Genomic DNA, 20,124 nt, shown 5'->3' with positions numbered 1-20,124 from the left:
TTTATCAAAAAAAAAAAAAATCTCTTGTTGAATCCAAAAACAAGATAAATTTATCTATATAAAAGTAGTTATTCAATGTATGCGCAAAAAAAATCATATAAAAGTTAAACTTTTTTCTATCATCTACGCGTAAACAAAATTTTTGAGATTCATTAAATAACTGATGTATTTAGTGTATAATATAGACTAAATACATAAATACATAAATATTCAATGTATCTAAAAAATAAATATATCTTTTATAATAATAATAATAGGAAAAAGAAACTGGAAAAAAAGATAATATTTTTTTAAAGGAAAAAGATAATATTTTAGTATTGAACCGGGCCCATATTAAAAAACGTTATAAATATCACACACATATGTAACAAAATGTGTAACAAAAAATATTTCGAAGGTATTCGGGATTTGAAATCGTGTTTGTGTCCCTCTCTTTTTGTTTGTGCCGCTACTTTGAGGTACTTTTTTGAATCTAAATTCTTTCTCTGTACTTTTTTTTTTCCTTTCCTTGCAAAGTATCATAGAATTTGATCAAGGAGAAGAAACTATTTAGCTTCGTAGTTACGATTTCGTGTTGACGTGAATTCTATTCTCTTTTTGTTGACAGTGAAAGAGTGAGAAAATGACAAGTAGGAAGCTAGAGAAGATGGCTTCGATTGATGCTCAGTTGAGGTTGTTAGCACCTAGTAAGGTGTCTGATGATGATAAGCTTGTGGAGTATGATGCTTTGTTGCTTGATCGTTTCCTTGATATTCTTCAGGATTTGCATGGCCATGATATCCGAGAAACGGTATTTTTATTTTATTTTTATTTTTATTTTTATTTTACGTTTTTTTTTTGTTTAGTTTTTTTTAATCATGAAAAGATGTTATTTTTACTTCAGCATTGATAAATTTCATATGGCCTGCTTCAATTTTATGTAATGATGATAAAGCTTAAAGGTGCTTTTTTGACTCAAAACTGACCTTTTTATTTTTCTTTCTGAAACCCCTTTTTGTTTTTTTGTGAAATTTTAAATCTTTTTAGTCATGGAAGATTGTAATTTGGTGAAAAAAATTAATTTTTTTATTTGGGGTGTGTATGTTATTGTATCCTTGTGAAGCACAAACACTACTTGGATTATGTGTCGTATCTGACATCGACACATATAATTACACTGAATTATGTGATTTTTTCAAATTATTAGCGGTGTCGGCGTGGCAGTGTAGTGTCCAGTGTCCGTCTCCGTATCTGTGCTTCATAGTTGTATCCCCACTGGAATGAATATTTAAAATTATGTTTGATAGTCCCTTAGGCCTAGATCAATTGACAATGCTGAGATTGTTAGGCTTGAAATTTTTTGTGGTTACCCGGATTCGAAGAACTTGAGATCTCTCCTTTGTGTGTGTGAGTTTTAAGGTGGCGCTTGTCACTCTGTCTATTGATAAATTTTTTTTTTTTGTTTGGTTGGTTTAACTGTTGAAGAACCTTGAATCGTGTGTTTTATGTATTGTTTTAATTGTAATTATGTTGCAGTCCTTGAAATTACAAATAACTACGATCAAGTGCAGCTGATCTGGCCTCAATCACAGCTGCATTGCGGTCGTAGAGACAAATATTGATGTAGTTTTCCAAATTGCCGTTGTGTTGTTTTTTTAAACTGGCAAACCACAACTGTCTCTTCTCAGTTTAATCCTTTGTGTTTTGAGCTAAAAGTTAAGGTTTTGGTGAAATAGATTCATGCTTCGGTATATCAAATCTAATTCTTCATGGATATTTGCTTGTTTGCATAGTCTGTTTTTTATTTTACTTCGCTGCTGCATACATGGATTCTGTGGCTTATTAGTTTCATTAATTTGATGTTGGCTAGGTTCAAAACTGTTATGAGCTGTCTGCTGGGTATGAAGGGAACAATAATCCTCAGAAGTTGGAGGAACTCGGGAACATGCTGACCGGTCTTGATGCTGGGGATTCTATCGTCATTGCCAAGTCATTCTCTCACATGCTTAACTTGGCCAATTTGGCAGAAGAAGTTCAAATTGCCTACCGCAGAAGGATTAAGTTATTAAAGAAGGGGGATTTTGGTGATGAGAACTCTGCCATCACTGAGTCAGACATTGAAGAGACCTTCAAGAGGCTTGTGAATCAACTGAAGAAGACCCCTCTTGAAGTCTTTGATGCTTTGAAGAGCCAAACTGTTGATTTGGTCTTAACTGCTCATCCTACCCAGTCTGTTCGCAGATCTTTGTTGCAGAAGCACGGAAGGTTTGTCTTTTACTTATCTTGATTGTGATTGTTGAAATGAAACTAATACTTAATTTTTTTTGTTGATAATAGTTGTCTTTTTATTTTCTTTTCAGGGTCAGGGATTGTTTGACTCAGTTGTATGCAAAAGATATTACACCAGATGATAAGCAGGAACTTGACGAGGCTTTGCAAAGAGAGGTGCCTAAGTTCTGATTTTTCTTGATTGTATATACATATATGATGCCATCATTGACAACCACATGATTGTATAAGTTGTATGCTACTTAACATATACAGTTACTATACATAAACATCATGATTGAGGTTGATATTTTCCCGTGAACATTCAAAGTAGTTTCAAGGAGTTTAGATATGGTAACCTTATATATTAAGTTATAAATTATTTTCCTTGGCTGGGCTTGAATAATCAGAGTTATCTGTGTTAACACCTATTAGCACAGATAGCATTGAATAAATGCTGTGATGCTACTACACTCATTGCATGGCGGTCTAGAGTGACTAGAATTTATATGTTTTTATTATCCAAAATTAAAATTTTATGACTCTTCACGTGAGCATTTGGTGCATCATCTTTGGGTTCAGAATAAATATTTGTACAAATCAAAGTATGGCGTCTCATGTAATCTACCTTCAAGTAGGGCAATATCTTAATAATATTATAATCCTCGGTCCAAATTATTTATTTTATGTTTATATGGCAAACCTTGTGTGGTGATAAGGTCTTAACGACGTTTCTCTCCTGCAGATTCAAGCTGCATTTCGCACCGATGAAATTCGAAGAACTCCTCCTACACCACAAGACGAAATGAGGGCAGGAATGAGCTACTTTCATGAGACAATCTGGAAAGGTGTACCAAAATTTTTGCGCCGCATTGACACCGCTCTGAAGAACATTGGAATAAATGAACGCATCCCATATAATGCCCCTATTATTCAATTCTCTTCATGGATGGGAGGAGATCGTGATGGTATCTTTCTTTTCTCCGAAGCAAATAATGAGTGGATATATTTCTCATAAATCAAGTCTATTTTTGGTCAAAGTATTTATTTGGATAAAGATTCAAAATATTTAATTCCTAGATCTCTGATCCCTCATATTTTCTTCATTCAGTTCATCTCTTCATTGAATTCTATCATGTTCAGTTTTGGATACTGCTTTGCAGACGTAGCTTGTAATGTACTATAACCTGTCATAATATTTGTCTAATGCGCATTGCAGGAAACCCCAGAGTAACTCCTGAAGTTACAAGGGATGTGTGTTTGCTGGCTAGAATGATGGCTGCTAATCTGTACTTCTCTCAAATTGAGGATCTCATGTTTGAGGTATCAAATATGCAAGTCATTATTTTATTTTTTTGGTCAAGTATGCCGGTCATTATTAATCATATTTAACTGTAACACTGTTTACCATCTTGCTTATTGTCTACTTCTGGCAGTTGTCCATGTGGCGCTGCAATGATGAGCTACGTATTCGTGCTGAGGAACTTCACAGCTCAGCAAAAAGAGATGCAAAACATTATATTGGTATGTACTGTGTAATCGTTATAATAATTTGTTTTGAATTACACTCTAAGCATTTAAATTATTTATTGAAATCTACAATATTGAACACATAATTTCATTTTTAGTGCTGAACACACTAATGATGTGATGTTGTGTCAAACTTGTTGATTCATCTAGAGTTGTACCTTTTGATGCTTTGATAAGTAAATTGTATTGAGCATTATTATAATAAATTCTTCATTGCTGCAGAGTTTTGGAAACAGGTTCCTCCAACTGAGCCATATCGTGTTATTCTTGGTGATGTGAGGGACAAACTATATAATACACGTGAACATGCCCGACAGTTACTAGCCGATGGGAGCTCTGCAATACCTCAAGAGGCTATCTTCACAAATGTTGAACAGGTATTATCCTCAAAACTGCCAAATAACCTATGCCACAGTACAAATAGTTGAACATTTTCATTTATAAAGGCAACTTCCTTGAAGTGAATTGTTGGATAATTAGATTGCTTCTCTCTTTTTCTTCAGTTAATGCTCTAACACTTTTAATACTGAAGCCATTTTCTTGAGTTCTTTCGTTGATATTAACACCACTAGCAGTGCTGGATTTTCCATCCCTAGAAATTGTTTCACCTCTTGATTATGGGAACATTAGTTTGGTAGATTTTAGTTTATCTAGTGCTTCTTAATCTGGTCTTTTTAAAAATATGAAGCTGGGTGATTTTCAAACTGCTTGGAAGGTCGTATGTTGCTAATCGTTACAATAATTATTCAAGTTGCCAACAATGTTGTCAACTCTAAGAAATGAGTTATCAATTTTAACTAGACACCATCGACTCCACAAATTCAGAAAAGACATTACCAAATGCATGGCATGAGATTATAATTGTTTAAAATTATTTCTTGATATAGTATTTAATATGCTATATTAAACTCTAACATCCAATTTTTCATGTAGTTCTTGGAGCCTCTTGAACTATGCTATAGGTCATTGTGTGCATGTGGTGATCAACCAATAGCTGATGGAAGTCTTCTTGATTTCTTGCGGCAAGTTTCCACCTTCGGGCTTTCACTTGTGAAACTTGACATCCGTCAAGAATCAGACAGGCACACTGATGTTATGGATGCTATAACAAACCACTTGGAGATTGGATCTTATCGAGAATGGTCTGAGGAACGCAGGCAGGAATGGCTGTTGTCTGAGCTCAGTGGAAAGCGCCCTCTCTTTGGCCCCGATCTTCCTAAAACTGAAGAAATTGCTGATGTGCTGGATACCTTCCGTGTCATTGCTGAACTTCCTTCAGACAGCTTTGGTGCTTATATCATTTCAATGGCAACATCTCCATCTGATGTGCTTGCTGTAGAACTTTTACAACGTGAATGTGATGTGAAGCAGCCACTAAGGGTCGTTCCATTGTTTGAAAAACTTGCTGATCTCGAGGCTGCTCCTTCTGCAATAGCCCGCCTATTCTCTATAGAATGGTACAGAAACCGTATCAACGGAAAACAAGAAGTTATGATAGGATACTCAGACTCAGGAAAAGATGCTGGTCGTTTCTCTGCAGCTTGGGCAATGTACAAGGCTCAAGAAGAACTTATAAAGGTTGCAAAGGAGTTTGGTGTTAAGCTTACAATGTTCCATGGAAGAGGAGGGACTGTAGGAAGGGGAGGAGGCCCCACTCATCTTGCTATATTATCTCAGCCACCAGATACTATTCATGGCTCACTTCGGGTTACAGTTCAAGGTGAAGTTATTGAACAGTCATTTGGAGAGGAGCACTTGTGCTTCAGAACACTTCAGCGTTTCACTGCTGCTACACTTGAGCATGGAATGCACCCTCCCGTCTCACCAAAACCAGAATGGCGTACCCTCATGGATGAGATGGCTGTCATTGCAACAAAGGAGTATCGCTCCATTGTTTTTCTGGAACCTCATTTTGTTGAATACTTCAGATGTGTAAGTATTTTTTGCAATCATTCTTATTTGTTATTAACATCAGCACATAAAGACGCCGTTGAAATTCTAGCATTTTAATTTGTATTTTTACCAAAATTAATAATCTTTTAGGCATTGTTCAGGTTGGATGTTAGTTTTGAAAATTTTAAGTCCGGAACATTTTTCTATTTTATGGTTTCCAGTTTTAAAAGAAGATAAAAAAAAAAAAAAAACTTATAGTTTCCTGGGCACTGCTGAAAAAATCCTCCACCACCACCGCCTCAACATTTTTGATTTTGTGGTTTCCATTTTTAAAAATAGATAAAAAAACTTAATAGTGGGCATTGCCACTGCTGAAAAAATTTCCACCACCACTCAACTTGATACTTCCCACCATTGCTGAGGGCTTCAAAAACTAAAAACTCAATCACCCGGAACCAGAACATTCCTTCAGTTAATGCAAGCTTTCAAAATTACATTTTAATAGTGTATTAGTGTTAGCGATTCAGATATACATCTTTAATACACTTGGTATTTAAAATTTCACAATAACAGTTATGACTATTGATTATCATGTTTCATTCTTCTCTAGTCCTGTGAAAATTATTGTTGTTTACGATATATAGTTGCAATAATACTAGCATATGATTTAAGTAAGATTTTTATTTCCTTTTACATCACAAAACTAATGACCTTGAAATTTCTTTTCTTATTTTTTCTTTTATTTGTGTACGTAATTTTCTCTCCTTACTTTATTAATTGCAAACTGCAGGCAACTCCTGAGTTGGAGTATGGAAGAATGAACATTGGCAGCCGCCCGTCAAAACGAAAGCCAAGTGGAGGAATTGAATCACTCCGTGCTATCCCTTGGATCTTTGCCTGGACTCAGACAAGGTTTCACTTACCGGTATGGCTTGGCTTTGGAGCGGCATTCAAGCATGTAATTGAGAAGGATTCAAAGAATCTCCAAATGCTTCGAGATATGTATAATCAATGGCCATTCTTCAGGGTCACCCTTGACTTAGTTGAGATGGTGTTTGCCAAGGGAGACCCAGGGATCGCAACTCTTTACGACAAACTCCTAGTGTCAGATGAACTGTGGTCATTTGGAGAGAGATTAAGGTCTGCTTATGAAGAAACCAAGAGCCTTCTCCTCATGGTAAACTATTATTTTATTGCTGCTATTTTCCTTAGGGATTTTTTTTATCGCATTTTTATTTGGCTGCTGTACATGGATGCGGTTCTTTTTTATTTCATTCATCATTGGTTTGTTATATATTGTCATGTCACCATGTAAAGTTGAAAATATACGTTGAAAGATGAAATCTTTCATGCTATTCTCTGACTTAGTCCTTGCAGAATATTTCACTTTTTGACCTAATGTATTTCTATAAATCTTTGTTTGTAGGTTGCTGGACACAAAGATATCCTTGAAGGAGACCCTTACTTGAAGCAAAGACTCCGTCTTCGTGATTCATACATCACAACCCTCAATGTCTTGCAAGCCTACACACTGAAGCGAATCCGTGATCCTGATTACCATGTGAAGTTGAGGCCACATTTGTCCAAGGACTGCATGGAATCAAGCAACCCGGCAGCAGAGCTTGTGAAACTCAATCCTACGAGTGACTATGCTCCTGGTTTGGAGGATACCCTTATTCTGACAATGAAGGGTATAGCTGCTGGCATGCAGAACACTGGTTAAGCTGTTATGATTGTTACTGTCCTATGTATACAATGTTTGTAACTTTGTGGCATGGGATACATACATTGCAACCTATGTTGTATTTTGCAGATGTGAACTCACATTGAATAACTATTACTCTATCTATTACCGTATAATAATACCAGATTTTTGCTTGTGCCAGCAAGCAAAGATTTTTTTATGTATCATCTTCTGTCATTTGATGGTTTACTCTTCTCTCATGATCCTCATAGTCATAAGTTACTTGTGCCAGCACTTTCTAGCATTTGCTAAAAATATATTATGATCGGTACCAAATCAAACTTAGATTCATCAATAAAACATTCATCAACATATATTGTTTAAACCATAAATTTCAATGGTATTATGATCGGCATCAAACCAAATTAAAATATATTATGACTCTTGCCGATTGTAAACCTTAAATTTTGAAATAAATCATTCATCAACATATATTGTTTAAACCATAAACTTTGAAATAAAATATTTCAATAACATTAATGATAGAGAACACTTTTAACCATAAGATTATACTAGCTCCACTGCCATCGTTTTACTACCTCTTTTACTAGATAATTCACTTTGGTTGTTATTATATAACAAACTTTAGTTGAGAGTGTGATAAAAAGTATGTAGCAATAATATCAAATATCAAATATCAAATCATTTTTACAAGTTAATTCTCATTGAGTTATATTGATGCATTTCAAATGATCTTACATTTGCTTATAACTTGATCTAAAATAATACAACTGAAATGAAACTAACGTCATAAATACACTAGAGGAAAAAAGATTACAAACATGTGTTGTCACTTCAAAGAGGAAAAATACACTAGATATATTTAGACATTATTACAAAAGGAACATATGAATGTAATTATATGTCCCTTGTTGTAATTAAGATTCTTAATATGAAAAATAATGCTATCAATACATGTTTAATGTAAGAGAAACCCCAAATTTAGTCTTTGGTCGATATATTTAGGTCCTTTGATGCAACAGTAATCACCTCCTCTATAGCTTGTGCAAAAGTTGCAATCTTGTATGTGAAAAAACCAACTAGCATTGGTATCAATTCTAAGTGCATAATTCCATATTCTGGAACAAGAATCCTGCATTGAAACAGCCTTGTTAAGCAGTTAAAACACCGAGTTTAACCAATATTCTAGGTTTTGGAGAAACTAAAGCTAGGTTAATGAAACAAAATTTAAAAGAATCCACTCTTATATATTAAATTTGAATTACCATTCTTAATTCTCATTCCTATTTATTAAATCTGAGTTACCATTCTTAACTCTCATTCACTCTATTGCCTTCATTAATAGAATAGTAATTGCTCCAATCGCATATCAAAAGAGGACTTACGCATTCCATCGATTATAAATCATAACCAATACAACAGGAACCAGTAATCTTGGCTGCCCAATTGCTCCCCTGCAATTAACATCCACAAGTTGTTAAGCCTCTGTTATCTATGCCAACGAACAACGTGAAAAATGAAACAATGTTCATGGCTATAACAGTGCAAGTGATCACTATGCCTAACAAGTGTTCTCACATGTGCAGATGACTATACACGCTCACAAGTATAATTATTAATGACTATACCCTACATTAAATTTATATAGACACCCCAGCATATTTTACCATATAATATATTTCTCCCTGTTCACATCTTGAATAATATCGAAAGATGAAATATAATTATATGCATGTTTAAAATTTGTTAGCAAAATAGTTATTAAACTCTTTCGGAAACTTCAAATATTACCGAGAAAAAAATAGAAACTTCACACTTGACTATCAAATAGTTGTTTACTGAAGAAATTAAATTCTGCATAGTAAATCTATCAACTATAGATTACTTGATAGCAGCCCTTGCACCGTTTGGGTTTAGTGAGTCCATGCTACTTCCCAGCATGCGGATATACGCCAAAGAACCAAGAAAGCCGGCACCAAAGCTAAAAACATGAAAGAAAAGTGTGAATTAGCACACATGAATAAACCTTAAAAAATTCTTTAGAGGTATACTAAGTGTTCATCTTGCGTCAGTAACTTTGAATTTTAGCAATAATAATTGATATCTATTACAACAGTGAATTTATCCAATATCCCTCAATGGAAACATGACACTGATTATTTCATAGAAGTTGTTTCTTTTAATCATCTCAGTTTAACTATATTTGATAGTATAGGTAGCAGGATCTCCAATTCAAAATAACCAAGTTAATCAGTAGTAGAAGTATCAAAGTACCTACCTAGCTGCAATCTCAGGAGAATAAGAAACATAAGTTGAAACAAGACCAACGCCACCTATACCCAATGTAAGCGCTTGCAACCTCTTCTTTAACTGAAAAGCCAAATTAAGTTTAGGAACAGAATTAGTAAAGTATGTAATTTGATCAATGTCACAATGAATGAAGAGGTGTAAGATTTACATAACGTTTAATGAACAAAAACAAACCAGACAACGGTGTTTAGTACCTTAATATACTGCTCCCTGTATTGAGCAGCCAATACTTCGGGATTTTCACGAGACTTCCTTAATTCCCGAAGCATCACATCCTGTAGGTAGTTAATATTAACAATCGTCAAGTTACCATTTTGGGTTCAAAAGTAAACTATGGATTGAGCTCTATGTCCTACACCGCCCTAGGTTATACACCTATATAAGCTGAAAAATATATCCAGTAAGTTAGAAATTAGATACAAATGACATAAATTTAAAGTGATATATAGAAAATTACTTACACTGCCGTCAGTTGCAGCTTTGGTAGCTCTATTCCATTTGTCTTGCTCACGGCGTGTTGGTGCTAATCTCCACCTTACTCTCTTGCTGTCACTTTCTGTCGCCTGGTAGACATTAAATTTGTAAAAAGATAAATGAACCTTTGGAAAAACAACACAACAAACCATGTGCTTTTTTTGTTTTTCAAATAGAATTCGATACTAAATAGATAAAGAGAATTAAATATTTAATACCCTCTGAATTAAATACTCATAAAATCCAAAGGATATATTAATCAGGGAAAAATCAAAGGAAGATACACTTCTCTTACAATAATTGGTGTCTCTATTTGCTGCTGTACAACAGGAGCTGAGAGTTCTTTGCTCAAATCAACTTCCATACTACAGTTCATAAATCAAATGACTTAACAATAGATGAAGAGAGAACAAAAGGAAAAAAAATAGAACAACGAAAGTGCATTTGAAGACTTGTATACAAATATTGTAGAGCGAGACCTGTCGAGGCTCATGACTCTATTTAAGCTTAGAAACCCAGAAGGCACTTCCTGTTCAAAAAACAAAAATATTTATGTCAGTACCAATTCATGGAATTAAACAAAATAATCAATATCCTTCCTTCAAAAAAATAATCGATAGCCATTCACCAAGATATCTTGAGTCACCACCACTACCAGCAACCAACATTTTTGTCACAATGCGGGTTTGGTTCAATGGATCAAACGACACCATGATGTTCTATCAAAAACCAATTATATTAAAATTTCTTGAGTCAACAAGGAATGAAAAAGATAGCATCGTAAAAACCATCTATTGTTTAGTATCATTCTGATTCCTATCTGAAAATTGGAATGAATTAACTCCATGCTAAACAAAGTAACTGTTCTCCATACATTTCCACACCCATAAATGTGTTCAATAGATATAGATATTAAGAGGCATTTGATGGTATAACTGTTGTGAGTAAATCTACACATTCACAACATATGAAGTGTCATACATTGATGATTATGTGAATTAAATCTGGTTTTGTACATTTCATTTCCATTTCTACTAAATACTGAATTTGTATGTATTTTCCTTTCCTCACAGAGTATCATTATGTAAAGAAAGACTAATAAACGCATGGATCTAACGATAAGTCAATTGAAGTAAAAGTAAAATTTGGTTCTGTTAATTTTACTCCTTTGTTCCAATGGTCTCAAATATCAATATTACTTAAAAGGGCTAACCAATCAAATCTAATTATAATACAGAAAATAAATTGGGACAACATTCTTATATATTACATATAGGAGCAAAACATAGAGAACACAGAGAAAAACATAACTATCTTCATTGTAAATCTCAGTGCTTGTTACTTGTTAGGCTTGAAAGGGATTAGGATTAAGTTGGATAAGTGACTATCTTTACTTAAACTCAAAATTCAATATATGAAAATAAGAATAGACATAATAAGTTTTTCTTATTCATTAATCCAAACACAATAATCAAGTAACAAACTCTCGAAAACACCTGACACTTCTGATCGAAAGTGTGTCAGATTACATTCAATTACTTCATTTTCTCAAATTATTACTCATGTAATGTGTTAGTGTCGTGTCCGTGTACATACACAATCATCATCATAACTAGCAAGTATACATGTCCCACAAGCAATTCATCAATCAATCAATCAATCAATCCATAATAATTCCAACAAAACAGCACCAATTCAAACACACCCAGATGGAAAATTATAGAATGTTACAAAAAAAGTAAAAACCTTTGAAGGAGAAGATTGTTCAGGTGGCTGAATCATCCTTTCAAAATGAGGAACAAAATCTTTGTTCCACAAATAATCATCAGAAGCTAAAGGGTCAGGGTCTCCACCACCCCAATACTTACGAAGCTTGGTGGTTGTTGGAGGACCACCGTAGTCACCAGGAGCCATACCAGTAGACCATTTCATGGGTTTTTTATTGGGAAGAATAACCTTTGTTTGTCTTGGGTTTGGTGGTAATGATGATGATGATGAATCTTGTGACATTGGTGTTGCTGCACATGTTACACAATTGTAGTAGTTCATAATTCCCATTTTGTTTCTCACTATCTTATGTTCTGGTTCCTGTGTTGTGGCTATGTATTGAAGACACAGAACCAGTAATCTATAGATAGATATGATTCATATGAATGGTATATATATTGGTATTGTGTGAATAGAAAGTGTGTCTATTAAAAGGGGTGTTTGCAAAATATCTACTACCCACTTTCTAATGATAAGTGTATCTTTGGTTTCATGAGTGAGCCAAAATTTATTATTTGATTTTCATAAATTTGTTTGATCTCAAAATTATTTTGTTGTATGTAGAATTTATTCAAATCTGAAGTTCGAATTTAAGATTTTGATTATGGAATTTATTGTTTGGGGATTAAGAAAAGAGAGAAACTTTGGGCTTTGCCCTCTCTTGTACTAAAAAAAAAAAAAAAAAAAAGAGAGAAACTATCTATTGTCCCGTAATTGAGAGAAACAAAATTTACCATAACAATTGAAATACTAACATTTATTGTTAAAAAAAAAAAAGCAAACAACTAATTTTTGGACAAAAATTACCCTTGAAAATCCATTTCATTTTCAAATTTCAATCTAAAACTAAATCTATGCTTAGATTATACTAAATTTGAAAACTAACTATCTTTCAATTGAATTTGTTTTTGGCAAAAATACACTTTTGACCCCAACTTTTAAAATCTAGGGATTTTGGCCCTCTTGTTTTAAAAATCGCACTTCCCCCCCTCAACTTTAGCCCCTTTTACAAAAGCTCCCATTAATTTTAACATGGTCAATACTAATGTGTACATTTTTTAAACACATGTAAATGTACATGTTGAAATTAATTTAAAAAAGGAAAAAAAAATTCAAAAACTCATCTAAGGGAAAACGTGGGAGTTATAATGATGTTAACGTGGCCGCTCATGTAATCATTTTGTTGTAATTTTCTCTTGTTTCGATGTGAACGACGAAGGACTTCTTTTCTTTAAATGTCTCTTGTTCCTCAAGTTTCGTTTTACTCTCACCTTGTGCAATTTTTCTATCTCAATTCTTTCATTATACTTTAAATTGTGCTCTTTGGGCGAATTCACTTATCTGGGCGAAGCCCTCGAGTTTTTGCTCTTCGGCAGAGTTCGTTATTGGATGAAGCCTTCGTGTTTTTGCTCTTTTGGTGAGGGCGCATGTCCAATATTTATTTTGGACTTGTGAATATGAATTTTTGCGCAATACATATCATCAACCTTCAAAGCATGAGGTCCTTTTGGGATCGAAGTGCTTGGAGAAAATCTCCCTTATCTATGAGTGTAATGTCATTTAAGTCAGAGCTCTCAAAGGGGTTGACTTGGCCTTTAAGTTCAAAGCTCTTACAAGGGTTGATTTGTATTTAAGTTTAGAGCCCTTGTAAGGGTTGAATTACGTTTAAGTTCAAAGCCTACAAAGGGGTTTGCTTGCGTTTATATTTAGAGCCTCATAAAGGTTAGAAAATTGCCCTTCTCCCATAAAAAATTGCTCACTTCCAACTGAACTTCCGAAAATACTCTCCACGTGACTTAAGTCATGCAGGTGTTAAACCCAACGTGACTTAAGTCACGTTCGCTACATTGATACATCTCACTTGATTAACTCACGTAGGTTATAACCCAGCGTGAGTTAACTCATGTAGGTTATACTTCAGCTGATCGAAAGCGAGTTAATTCACGTGGGGGGTATTTTGGTTAGTTTGTATGGAGTGAGTGTTTTTTGTTGGGAGAAGAGCAATTTTCTAAAGGTTAACTTGATTTTTAAGTTCTGATCCCCCACATGAGTTAACTTGGCCTTCAAGTTCAAAGTCCACACAAAGGCTTACTTGTGTTTAAGTTCATTGCCCTCATAAGGGTTGATTTGGTCTTTAAGTTCAAAACCCGCATAGATAGAGGGTTACTTGTGTTTAAGTTCAAAGCCCTCGTAAGAATTGACTTGGTTTTTAAGTTTAGAACCTACATATTAATTGATTTAGTCTTTACAATATAGTATTTTTTGTTAAAATAAATCTTAATAAAACATATAATTTGTTTATTATTTTACAATAAGACTTTACAGTACAAAATATTTAAATAAAATTAGTTTATAATTATTTATATTACATTACAATACAAAAGATTTTGCAAAACAAATAATAGAATATTATTTCATGAACAAAACACAAAAAGAAAAGTATTTTCTTTTGAAGAACAGAAAAATACTTCTGTAAAACGAAACCCTAAAGATTTGGGTACAATATCTTATTTACTAAAGCTTAACCCCTGAAGCTAACCCTAACCCTAATATTTCCCCCCCATTTTCCCTCCACTTTTCTGAGCCATTGGATCTTGCACATTTAGGCGCCATTCAATTTTAGCCATTGATCATATTTCATACCCCTGAAGCCAACCCTAACCCTAATATCCCCCCCCCCCCCCCCCCCCCCCATTTTTCCCTCCACTTTTCTGAGCCATTGGATCTTGCACATTTAGGCGCCATTCAATTTTAGCCATTGATCATATTTCATATTTATCTCTTCTATTTTCCGAAACAACTATTTCATATTTATCTCTTTTGTTTTCCGAAACAACTATTTCATATTTATCTATAGCCCTATTTTTCCGAAACAACTATTTCATATTTATCTCTTCTGTTTTCCGAAACAACTATTTCATATATATCTCTACTTCAACTTATCCCCCCAAGCTGCTAACCCTAACCCTAATATTTCCCCCATTTTTCCCTCTACTTTTCTAAGCCATTGGATCTTGCACATTTAGGCGTCATTCAATTTTAGCCATTGATCATATTTCATATTTATCTCTTCTATTTTCCGAAACAACTATTTCATATTTATATCTTCTATTTTCCGAAACAACTATTTCATATTTATCTCTACTTCCGAAACAAATTGGCCCTATTATCTCTTCTGTTTTACGCAAAAACTCTTTCATATTAATTTGTGTCATGTGTTTCATCCTTATCAATGTGTCAATCTTTAGTTAACAGAATGTCCTATTTTTCCATGCTTATCAGTATGTCAATCTTTAGTAAACAAAATCACCTATTTTTTATGCAGAGAAGTCAACACAATGTGCATAACAAATTATGCTATTTCCTAAAAATAGCGAGTATTTCAATCATTCATGCTTATCAAGATGTCAATCCTTAGTAAACACACTATGTCAATATTAATTTCAGGCTGATTCATATTAATCCTTATCCTAAAATGTTGGCCATTTCCTAATTTTGTTCCACTATTTTGTGCTTAACGTGATAAGTAATACTCTTTATTGCTCAACCATCATATCCTACTCACACGTATTGCACCTTTTTCTATAAATACATCATAACCTATTAGCCAGACCTTCTCAATCTAAGCAAGCATTCTCTTTCTTGGAAAGGAAAAAACCGGCCAATGATGTCTGCCAAATACACTCCAATCTCAGTTGTTTCTGGAGGAAGAAAGAACCTCAAAATGTGTGTGCGAGTTGCTCACATTTGGTTGATTTGAGAGAAGAAGGTCCCCACTAGCATCATTTTCATGAACATGTTACTGGTCGATGAAAAGGTTTTTACATGTTTGCACTCTTAGCTTTAAAATTAAACTAATGTCATCGTTGTTTTTTAGTTATGTAATTTAACCAGCTGTTTACTGATGTTGTTGTCGTCAATAGGGTGGACGTATTCACGCCACAACTAGAAAAGATTTGGTGGCAAGGTTCAGGTCCATGGTTGAAGAAGGGGGTACATATCAGCTTGAAAATGCAATTGTAGGTTTTAATGAAGGTCCTTATAAGGTAACTTCACACAAACATAAGCTTAGTATGATGCACAATTCAACTTTTACCAAAGCACACTCGCCTGCTATCCCTATGAACGTTTTTGAGTTCAAGCCATTCAATGAAATTCTCTCTTCAACTGTCGAGGAAGTGTCTAGGGGTAAGACTTCAAAGACTTCAATTCTGAATGTGTGTTGTACATTATTACTACCTATAAGCATTCCTTTAGGAATTTCATACAAACGTTATTTGTTTTTGCTTTTGTATACGTAATTTCAGATGTTATTGGTCATGTAATTGAAAGAGGTGATATAAGGGAAACTGAAAAGGATGGAAGGAAAAGCAGGGTTATTGATCTCACTTTAGAGGATCTTGAGTAAGCTTTGTCTGTTTCTTTGTATCTGGTTCATGTAATATAATTTTAATATACCTTATGTTCCTGAATTGATATTTTGGTAATATTTTATTACAGAAACAACCACTTGCATTGCTCTCTTTGGGGTGATCATGCTGACAAAATTGTGACCTTTTTTGGCAACCATGACAACCACACACCTACTATATTGATATTGCAGTTCTGCAAGACACGCATGTATTTAGGTATGTCATGTGTTTAAGTTTGTGCTTTCTGCTGATATCAAGAATGAAATGTGAAATTATGTTCACTTGCTGTTGAATTTTTGAAAAATTAGGTGCTATGGGAGTTGCTAATGCCTTTAATGGGACTAATCTGATACTTAATGGCGATTTGTCTGAAGTCGCTGCGTACATGACAGGGTAACCATTTACATTTTTATATGTTATAGAATAAAGACAAGTTTTTTTGGTCGTAATTAAGTTGTCTGGAGGTCCTCCCATCTTTTATGGGTAGCTTATTTGGCATACAACCCAAAAGATATCCACTAACAATAGTTTTCTGATGGCATGTTAGAATTTGTAATAAGTAAGAAAGTTTGAGAAGATGTGCACACAGAAAAGGGCAACACAATATTAATAGTAACACTATCAAATATTATTGTCCAATTATTATTAATAGGTTACATGAGTCATATGTTATTGTCCCTTACCTTGCTACTTGAGTCTCGCTACTCTTCTATTGACATTGGTGCCCTTTTGTTAGAACGAAAAATGCATCAATACAGTTAACCCGAAGTGTCAGCCAGATTTCAACGAACAGCTCCGCGTCTTTATCAGATGACTTGCTCAACACCAACCAAATGACAATTGAAAGCATGATTGAGTCAACTGAGGTGGCTATCTTTTTAATGAAATTTTTAGATGTATTTTTGGATTCATCTTTGTTATTTTTGTTCAATATTTTTATGCAAAAGGCTACGAAATATTTACAGATCTGTCAAGGTTCGGTGCTTGCCACTATATGTGAGATCGAAACTGGGGTTGATTGGTACTTTCTGTCATGCACCCAGTGTGCTTCATTGGCCACCGTTGACAACGGAGTGCTCTGTTGTCGCAAGTGTAAAACTTGCAAGGGTGCAGTCCCAAGGCAAACAAATTTTATCCGAATATAATTTTTGTTTTTATCATGCGTGGAATTGTATTGATATAGTTGATTATTTGATAGGTTCAAGCTGCATGTCATCGTGATGGACGACACAGGGTTCACTACTTTTGTTCTTTTTGATCGCCAGGTGACCTAGTTTATTGGGCGTAATGTGCAAGACTTGATCAATGAACGTGATGAGGTAGTCGTGTATTATATAATTGTATAAATGTGTGGTCTATATATGAGGTATATCTACCGACGAAAATTTGTACTAACATTTTATTATTTTTGAGCAGGGAGCAGTAGGCAATGATTATCTTGCTGATTTTAATGTGCTGATTGACAAGCAAATTCTTTTCAAGGTTGAGGTTGGTGAAGGAAATGTCGTAAAGAAGTATCAGAATTATGCCGTAAAGAAGGCATCTGATGATGTTGGTGTCATTGAGCAATTTATGTTTAAGTATAATTTGAAGGTAGAACATAACTGATATTACGGTTTTATAATTGTTATAGAATAATGCACATAAAGGAAGAATCGTGTTGCTAATTGCTTCCCTTTATTGATGTATACGTGATAGAAACCCGACGATGGATCTGTTGTTGAGCTTAGTGTGGATGGTGCTGCGCCAAACAATTCAAATGTTCAGATGGTAATTATTACATTAATCTTTCATGAGTCTGTAAAGGTTTAATCCGTAACACAATTGATCAAATTGTTTGTCGCCAATGTATGCAGGATGTACCAGAGGTTGAGGACTCATGCAGCAATACATGTGTGATTGACACACCAACCACCAAAATAGGTGCTAAGAGGTCCTCTAATAGCATTGACTATGTGGTTGTTGATGACGATGAAGCTGGCCAGACGTCGGTCACAAAACCTACCAGAGTTGTTCTTGTCAAAATTGAGCACAAGGACGACAAAGATGTTTAGCTTGCTCGAATGCTGGAGCCGTTTGCTTTGTTATCGAATTCCTTCAATCTGCATAAATCAGACATTAAATAATCTGTGGTTTTTCCTTTTGTTTTTTACAGTTTGGTTTTTAAATTTCTTCAAGTTGCTGTGTCGGCTATATTTAATTAGCTAAGGAAACTTTTTCCAGTCCACCTAAATAAATTTATTCATTGGCATAAGTATTATTTCAAAAATTTATTATCATTGTCTTTTATTAGCGCTTCGACCTCTAAATGTATGGAATTTATTTTTAGATCTACCTCCGGAAGGTGTTAATATTTTTCTGAATGTTAGATAGTCATTCACCAAGTTGGTATGCTTGATGAAGAAAACTCAATAGTGATTTGACTTGAGTAACTAGATCCCGCACATTCACAGGTTAAATTAAAAGTACAGATTGACAAAACCAAGTTAGTATGCTTGCCTTTGCTTAGTATGTGTTTAAGCGAAGGAACATTTTATAATGTTTTAAACAAGTATGTAAAAAATCATTAAAAAATTTAAAATTTTAAGCATAATTAAACAAATTTTAATTTAATAGGGATTAAAACTACGTGCTGAAATTTTTTATAGGAACCAAGATCTATCAAAAAAATTTATGAGGACTAAAAACGAAATTTGATATATTTATAGGGACTAAAAACTTAATTAATTCTTCGTTTTATTATGTATCAAATTATTCCGGCCCGTGAGACCCGTGCGATGCACGGGTCGGCGTTCTAGTATTATATCAAATTAACCTCAAAGCAGTTCATGTGCTTGTTTAATGGGGATATATCTTAGAGTACATGATAACAAATTAACCTATTTATTAGCACAAAAGGTTTTGTTTTTCTCGCAAGTTACAAGTTATACCTAACCAGGCACTGGTATTGAGCAATTAATTAACGGTATTATAACCCATCAATACTTAACTAAATTAAAGAACAACAAAGAGATCGATGCAAACACAAATAATTGGAGGACAAATTACTGTACAAAATTAACCAAAGAATATAAAAGACTGAACTTTATTGCCAATAAACAATTCAAAATACATAAAACAGGACCAATGTTTACAATTTGTAAATGCAATATAATCGATCTACAGGCTTACGTATCATAATTTGAGCGAAAGAACAAAAGTCTTGATTAACAATCATGATTGTGATATGAATTATGCTTCTAAGATCCACTCTCCATCAAACCACTCATGATGAACTCTAATCCGATCACAAGGGTAGCAACTCGTCTCATAGATAGTGTCAAAATACACCTTATAGTACTGACCTTCTTCCATGATGATCTTCTCACTAGTGATTTGCCCTAACCACCAACCATCGTTGTCAAAAGCATCAACTTTTTGATTGAGTTGAAACTCACAAGGACTACGAACACGTGGCGGTAATGGACGAACCTCGTATGGATAAACGGTCTCTAAAAGAAGTCTAGACTTATCATCTTGCAAAAGGTTCTTGTAACGAACCAAATATTGTCCATTGAAGAGACATGAAACAATTGTAGCTTCAAAGTATGAACCTTCAAATCCTTCTTCTTTGCTGCATACTTCTACTTTGTGTCCGTAGTTGTAATTCCTTTTCTTCATTGTCGAACGCATGATTTCACAAATCAATAACCTACTCGAAGAAATAATGAGCAACTAAAGTTTTGTTGTAATGAATTAAGTAACACACTATGAGTTGTTATATAGTTGAAGGGACACGGTGTTTGT

The 20,124-nt window shown here is 34.2% G+C and overlaps 3 protein-coding genes and 1 pseudogene across 7 annotated transcripts; 2 read left to right on the top strand and 2 right to left on the bottom strand.

Annotated features, from left to right (window-relative positions):
- The first annotated feature begins 378 nt into the window (after positions 1 to 378).
- On the top strand, positions 379 to 7,615 carry PPC2 (phosphoenolpyruvate carboxylase 2). Of its 4 annotated transcripts, XM_085703284.1 has the most exons (11): positions 379 to 458; positions 608 to 790; positions 1,850 to 2,244; positions 2,340 to 2,424; positions 2,993 to 3,215; positions 3,467 to 3,570; positions 3,684 to 3,771; positions 4,000 to 4,154; positions 4,711 to 5,709; positions 6,461 to 6,847; positions 7,097 to 7,615. In XM_085703284.1, exons 2-11 carry the CDS (start codon positions 623 to 625, stop codon positions 7,391 to 7,393), a joined length of 2,901 nt encoding a protein of 966 aa, XP_085559410.1. In that variant the 5' UTR covers positions 379 to 458; positions 608 to 622; the 3' UTR covers positions 7,394 to 7,615. The 4 variants fall into 4 exon arrangements, with proteins under 4 accessions (XP_085559410.1, XP_085559412.1, XP_085559414.1 ...); XM_085703286.1 differs by lacking the exons at positions 379 to 458; positions 608 to 790 and adding an exon at positions 997 to 1,386; XM_085703288.1 differs by lacking the exons at positions 379 to 458; positions 608 to 790 and adding an exon at positions 1,282 to 1,398.
- Positions 7,616 to 8,059: 444 nt separating this feature from the next.
- On the bottom strand, positions 8,060 to 12,291 carry LOC146931717 (ATP synthase protein I-like protein). Its single transcript, XM_085703281.1, has 9 exons — positions 11,906 to 12,291; positions 10,639 to 10,688; positions 10,455 to 10,524; positions 10,147 to 10,248; positions 9,880 to 9,960; positions 9,654 to 9,745; positions 9,261 to 9,356; positions 8,761 to 8,829; positions 8,060 to 8,507 (listed from the first exon to the last, which is right to left on the bottom strand). The coding sequence occupies exons 1-9, from the start codon at positions 12,215 to 12,217 to the stop codon at positions 8,357 to 8,359; spliced, it is 1,023 nt and encodes a 340-aa protein (XP_085559407.1). The 5' UTR covers positions 12,218 to 12,291; the 3' UTR covers positions 8,060 to 8,356.
- Positions 12,292 to 15,087: 2,796 nt separating this feature from the next.
- On the top strand, positions 15,088 to 18,627 carry LOC146931716 (replication protein A 70 kDa DNA-binding subunit B-like; annotated as a pseudogene). The gene is made up of 11 exons (XR_015008382.1): positions 15,088 to 15,743; positions 15,850 to 16,114; positions 16,234 to 16,330; positions 16,427 to 16,554; positions 16,647 to 16,731; positions 17,075 to 17,204; positions 17,304 to 17,458; positions 17,537 to 17,657; positions 17,755 to 17,931; positions 18,037 to 18,108; positions 18,195 to 18,627. The product of XR_015008382.1 is annotated as a replication protein A 70 kDa DNA-binding subunit B-like (transcript).
- Positions 18,628 to 19,407: 780 nt separating this feature from the next.
- LOC146931715 (protein AGENET DOMAIN (AGD)-CONTAINING P1-like) lies at positions 19,408 to 20,071 on the bottom strand. The gene has a single exon (XM_085703282.1). The coding sequence runs from the start codon at positions 20,008 to 20,010 to the stop codon at positions 19,570 to 19,572; it is 441 nt and encodes a 146-aa protein (XP_085559408.1). The 5' UTR covers positions 20,011 to 20,071; the 3' UTR covers positions 19,408 to 19,569.
- Positions 20,072 to 20,124: the final 53 nt, after the last annotated feature.

This window comes from Medicago sativa, chromosome 4 (assembly GCF_051527215.1).
Source record: "Medicago sativa cultivar Bolivia chromosome 4, Bolivia_mono, whole genome shotgun sequence".
In the NCBI taxonomy this organism is placed as follows: domain Eukaryota; kingdom Viridiplantae; phylum Streptophyta; class Magnoliopsida; order Fabales; family Fabaceae; genus Medicago; species Medicago sativa.
The sequence above is the reverse complement of the archived record's forward strand: the minus strand, read 5'-3'. Positions and strand labels throughout refer to the sequence as shown.

Coding starts and splice junctions, on each gene's coding strand:
- PPC2 (XM_085703284.1), top strand. CDS start 623: ATGACAAGTAGGAAGCTAGAGAAGATGGCTTCGATTGATGCTCAGTTG. Junction 3,772..3,999: donor AGATGCAAAACATTATATTG/GTATGTACTGTG, acceptor TCATTGCTGCAG/AGTTTTGGAAACAGGTTCCT. Junction 5,710..6,460: donor TTGTTGAATACTTCAGATGT/GTAAGTATTTTT, acceptor TGCAAACTGCAG/GCAACTCCTGAGTTGGAGTA.
- LOC146931717 (XM_085703281.1), bottom strand. CDS start 12,217: ATGGGAATTATGAACTACTACAATTGTGTAACATGTGCAGCAACACCA. Junction 10,249..10,454: donor AAATAGAGACACCAATTATT/GTAAGAGAAGTG, acceptor AATGTCTACCAG/GCGACAGAAAGTGACAGCAA. Junction 9,746..9,879: donor ACAGGGAGCAGTATATTAAG/GTACTAAACACC, acceptor TTGGCTTTTCAG/TTAAAGAAGAGGTTGCAAGC.
- LOC146931715 (XM_085703282.1), bottom strand. CDS start 20,010: ATGCGTTCGACAATGAAGAAAAGGAATTACAACTACGGACACAAAGTA.